Below are 5,977 nucleotides of genomic sequence, written 5' to 3' on the forward strand. Positions count from 1 at the left end.
TTTCAAGCAAATGACCAAATTAAAATAAACATGAGAAAGGTTTACCAGATTACAACAATAGAGAAATTGATACCTGAATGTCTTGTTTCGTTATCTATGTAAACCGTGGGAGCCAACCACGGTTTCAAGCTACACATAAACCGTGACTAGCAGGCAGGTTTTACATGGAAGAAAAGCACAACGTAAACCGTGGTAGGTAGCCACGGTTTACTCTTTAAGAATGAAAGTAAGAAACCGCTGGAAGTAGCCACGGTTTACGAAGAAAGAAATGCATGAAACGTGGCTGACAACCACGGTTTATGAAGGACGTCCAATGGGTATAAAACCCTATAACCTATGACGGTTTATGTAGATTGAAAATCTATATATAGTTGAGTGAGATTCAAGCTGGTGAGGAGATCATTATCACAATATCAAGTGAGGAAGAGTGTGTTCTTGTCTTAGTGCATTGCTCTGGAAAAATAAAAAAAAACAAAAAATATGGTGTGAAGTTCACTGACAGAGAACCGTTGAGTGTATTTGTTAGTTCATCAAACAGTTTGTCAGATGTGAAGAGCAGCATCTTGCAGAAGCTTGGGGTTTTTGGGAGCAAGTTTGTGAAGAAGATCTTCTACAAGATTCCCATCGTTGTAGTCTCAAGCAGTGTCATGTATGATACATTGGTGTTAGCGGCTGACGAAGATATTAGGGTTCTGTTTCATTGCGTAAGGAGTTTTCCTGAGGTCAGAATACACGAGCTGTATGCGAAGTTGGAGGTTACTCTAGATAGTTTTGGGGCATCGGCTCCTGTTCATAGCTCGACTGCCGCAGGCGGTGCGTCTTGCTCGGTGCCTGCGATCCGGCCATCTGTTCCGCAGGTTGCCTCACCTTCCTTTGCGGCTGATTTGGTACAAACGGAGGCAGTTCGTACTGTACCTTCCCCAAATCAAGGGGTCCTACAGCAGGCATTTCAGGGGGAATCCGGTCGTGCCACAGATGATGAAGTTCAAGGCTTTGGGGAACCTGATCGAGTAGAGAATGCAATGCGGGACGATGACTCTGACCAGGAGCCTGTAAATATCTTTGGGGACAGCGATGATGACACCGGTGCTAATCCACATGCACAACAAGATCCTTCAAGTTCTGGCACACAGCATTACCCTCCACACTTCTCGACGCTAAACTTGGAGGCTCTGGGTGAACACCCGGCGGGAGTTGCTACAGTTGGCGGTTCGTCAACAGAATTTCAGATTGGGCAATCCTTCCAGAGTAAAGATGAAGCTATTCTTAGTGTGAAGGACTATAGCATCCGTCGAGGTGTTGAGTACCGAGTGTTGGAATCGGACCATCTGAAGTATCATGGAAAGTGCAAGGATTTCGGCAAAACTTGTAGTTGGCCGATTCGGATTTCGCTCCGTGCACGAAAGGGCACCTGGGAGGTAAGGAGGTATAACAGTCCCCACACTTGCTTAGCCACATCTATTTCTAGTGATCACCGTCAGCTTGATTACCACGTTATCTGTGCGAGGATTTTTTCGTTGGTTAGTGCGGATGCTGCAGTACCAATCAAGGTGTTGCAACAAGCAACTGAAGCTGATTACGGGTTCAAGCCCAGTTACCGGAAGGTTTGGAAAGCAAAACAGAAGGCAGTTGCACAAATATATGGAGATTGGGAAGAGTCTTATGCCGAGTTGCCACGTTGGATGCTAGGAGTGCAGTTGACGATGCCCGGGACAGTTACTGTGTTGCAGACCTCTCCTGTTCGAGTTGTGGACCAGATTGATGAGTCAACAGTGTACTTTCATCATCTGTTCTGGACATTTCCACCTTGCGTTGAGGCCTTCCAGCATTGCAAGCCGCTTGTGAGTATTGATGGCACCCACTTGTACGGCAAATATGGAGGCACCTTACTGTTGGCGATTGCACAGGATGGGAACTCAAACATCCTCCCGATAGCATTCGCCCTTGTGGAGGGGAAAAATGACGAGTCATGGTCTTTTTTCTTGTCCAACTTAAGAATGCATGTGACGCCACAAGAGGGTATCCTTGTTATCTCAGATAGGCATAACGGCATCAAGGCTGCACTTGAGAAGCTGAAGTGGCCCAGCCAAGTTGACAACGTTTCTGTTTGTTCCACGACAAAGACATCTGTACAACCATACTAGCGCGGCCGAGCCCTAGCTATATCTACTTAAGTCCTCCAACGATGCCACATAAGGCAACCAGCGAAGGTGGACACAGTTGGTGTTCTTGTCCGCAAACAGCTGAGATGACAACAGCATCATAATATAGGCTCTCGTGTATATACGCACTATCTCGTCAGTAGCATCTGCTGGCAAAACCCAAAACCGCTCATGGAACCATGTGTAGCATACTGTCATCTGCTTTACTTTATTCTGCGGTAGTAACTCCCCAAACAACTCGCGGAACCACACCCATGCCTGTCTTCCGTTTTCCATGAAATTCTCAAACTCACTAAGGCACCCACTCATAGGCTCACCATCAATCGGTAAACCCAGCTGATAGGCCACGTCCTCCAAGGTGACCGTACACTCCCCAAAGGGCATGTGAAAGGTGTGGATCTCAGGACGCCACCTCTCAATGAATGCGCTAAGTAGAGGCTCATCAACCCAGAACCACTAACTGTTCAGCCTAGCCAAGTGATATAAGCCCGCGGTCTCTAGATACGGTATGATACGCTCGTGTAAAGGCATATTCTGTTGTCTTCTCACACCGCTAATAACCCTAGTAGGCTGCAAAAAGATAGATAGCGAACTCTCAACACACAACAATAGTAACAACTTAAACTAATATCAATAAAAACCCTAACCATAACAAGAACAGCGAAAATAACACTAACAATATTACTAACACCTAAGACAAAAATTAATTCTACCAATAACAAAAATTAGAAATTTAATAAATAAAAAAAACTCACATTGATGATAACAGCAAAAATTTCTATTATAACTTTTAAAATAATAATATAACATCTACCATTAATAATAACAACATTAAACAAAAAATAATAATAAAAAGGCATTTTAACCAACCTCTTGGTCGATAAATCCAGCCACATGCGCAACGCCATTTAACCGATACATCCGAGCTTCTTCTTCCATTGGTTCGCCACTCAGCTGGTTCAAAATTTCAAACAAACTATTAAGCCAAAGAACTATCTTTTCTCTCACCCACCAACCTTCTCCTAATTTTGAAAGCTCACAAATGATCCGCCCTCACCAGCCACGGCTTTCCTATTTATACTACACACTCATAAACCATGGCTGCCTCTAGAGTTTTATGCACGAATCACTTCCTTCATAAACCGTGGCTGCCTACCACGGTTTATGTATAGCTCTCTCCTCACGTAAACCGTGGCTGCCTACCATGGTTTACATTCAAAATCATATCATCATAAAACCTGGCTACCAGCCACGGTTTATGTTGATTCTAAAACCGTGGTTAGATCCCACAGTTTTTATATAAAATGAAACAAGACATAAAGGTATGCAATTTTCAATTGTTGTAATCTGGTAAAGGATTCTCCCAATTGTTTTAAATTGGTAAATTGCCCTAGTTTTTCATCACTAGAAAAAATAGACGTCTAAAGCAGGCAATGATTTTTTATTTAAGAGATACTCAAATAAAAACGTTTAAAATGTCTTTTTTTTTAATATTTTTTAACAATTAAAATTGATTAAAAAGTATTATTTTTGTCATAATTAGATTGGATAAATTAGTTTAACCAAAAAGTGATGAATCAAATTTTAAACCGGTTTAAATTAATATTTTTTTATGAAAAATGATTATAATATCTTATTATAGAAAATAACTAAAATACTCATATTATATATATATATATATATTAAAAAATTCTAAATCCTAACCCTATAAATGACGGCAGAGAAGCAAAGGGCTATAATTTAAGATTCTCAAAATTGTTGAAGGTGTTTGTTAGCCCTGGCCAGCGGAGACAATTTCACAAACAATTCACATAACCAAATGAATTTCAGTAAGAATCGTGGTGTATATGAATTATCAATGAGAAGAGAATGAAGTAAATGACTCCACCCTAACATTGTATTTCTTTCATATCTTCTATTATTTTTCTTTTCTCAGTTTAAATCATTTTTCGACTAAGTTGTTACGTAACTAACTCTGCGTGCTATCATCACCAGAAAATTATTTCTGTGTACCATTCTTATTTTACACTTTATAGTTCTTCATTCATACTGGTGGTCTCTTCACTCTTTTGCTCTTTTTCTCTTTTGCTCTGCTGCTATCTCATTCAGTCCAACTATTTCTTGTTCACTTCCAACTTCCTTTGTTGGGCCAGAGCTAGTGCCAATCATTAGGCTTGCATCAATCACTCACTCTTTTATAATAACCTTGTGCTCAAAGTCTTCATTAGAGAGCATCCGAGAAAGATCTACCCAGCTCATCCAAGTGGCCTCCTCGTGAGGACTCCCCTGCCATTCAATCAAGACTTGCACCTCCTTAGTCTCATAATCAATCTCTAGAATTAGACTATTAATGATCGCTACCAACAGCGATTCATATGAGAGTGACAGAGGAAGATCAAGAACAACAACACTGCTAAAAGGCTCACTCTTGTATTCTTTCGACAAAGAGACATGGAATACAGGGTGCACTACAAGATTTATATTTAATTGAGAGAATTTTTTAGGAGAAATTTTTAAAAATTTCCAAAATATATTTTATTTATGGTAATTTATAAAACTCCCTCTAATAGTTAATTTATAAAATTTAAACTTAACCCCCAAAAAAACCCTCTTTTACATACTATTGAGTTTTCAAAACTCATCACCGTGGTAGAGAGGAGAGAAGAGAATGACGATCGACAAAATCATAAATTCTCTACTGTCGGTGTAACTATTGTTTCAGTCGCGGATCCGCCGTCATTGCCGCTACAGTTGTCGTAGGAAGCTCATAAGTCGTGCCACCTCCTCTATCAACATTATGGCTTCAGATTTGGTTGCTCTGTAGCTATGGTTGCTGCTGCAATTTTTGCCACTGTTATTGCCGCAGCTTTTACCATCATTGCCGCTGTAAAAACAACAAGTGAAACCCTACCATTTAGGCAAGTTTCACTATGTCTTAGCAATTTAGCTAACGACCATCGAATGGTATAAGGTTAAGGAAAACCTTAATCTACTAATTATGATAAGCAAGTGGGTGGGCTTTGAGTTGAATATTCGAGCAAGCGTAGAGGTGTAATCCTTTCTATGCTTTCAGGGGATGGTTCGGCGTTCAGCGTGAATCGGTCGACGCCTACCTATTCCACACAGCTGGGCTCGTCCTTCGAGACGGGGGATAATGTGATTCCTCCTTCTCCTGGAGAAGGGCCGTCCCTATCTCTAGATCTGGATAAAGGCTCTCTCTATCTAAAAGGGTAGTGTGTTACTGGTACACGAAATCGTGATACACAATTCCGTGCAGCTGACTAGCAAGTGCACTGGGTCATCCAAGTAATACCTTACGTGAGTAAGGGTCAATCCCACGGAGATTGTCGGCTTGAAGTAAGCTATGGTCACCTTGTAAATCTCAGTCAGGCAGATTCAAATGGTTATGGGGTTTTAAAAATTAAAAGCTGAATAAGACATAAAATAAGATAGAGATACTTATGCAATTCATTGGTGGAAATTTCATATAAGCGTATGGAGAAGCTTTGTTCCTCCTGAATCTCGACTTTCCTGCTGCCTTCATCCAATCATTCATACTCCTTTCCATGGCAAGCTGTATGTAGGTGGATCACCGTTGTCAATGGCTACCATCCATCCTCTCAGTGAAAATGGTACTCTACAATTTCCCGCATGGCTAATCATCTGTCAGTTCTTGATCATATCGGAATAAGATCCATTGATCCTTTTGCGCACTGTCACTGCGCCCAACACTCGCGAGTTTGAAGCTCGTCACAGTCATCCCATCCCAGATCCTACTCAGAATACCACAGACAAAGTTTAGACTTTCTAGATCT

General features: G+C 41.1%; 1 protein-coding gene across 1 annotated transcript; it reads left to right on the plus strand.

Moving 5' to 3' along the window:
* The first annotated feature begins 220 nt into the window (after positions 1–220).
* On the plus strand, positions 221–2,144 carry LOC107482331 (uncharacterized). The gene is made up of 2 exons (XM_016102784.1): positions 221–226; positions 372–2,144. The coding sequence occupies exons 1-2, from the start codon at positions 221–223 to the stop codon at positions 2,142–2,144; spliced, it is 1,779 nt and encodes a 592-aa protein (XP_015958270.1).
* The last annotated feature ends 3,833 nt before the right edge of the window (positions 2,145–5,977 follow it).

Source organism: Arachis duranensis, chromosome 1 (assembly GCF_000817695.3).
Source record: "Arachis duranensis cultivar V14167 chromosome 1, aradu.V14167.gnm2.J7QH, whole genome shotgun sequence".
In the NCBI taxonomy this organism is placed as follows: domain Eukaryota; kingdom Viridiplantae; phylum Streptophyta; class Magnoliopsida; order Fabales; family Fabaceae; genus Arachis; species Arachis duranensis.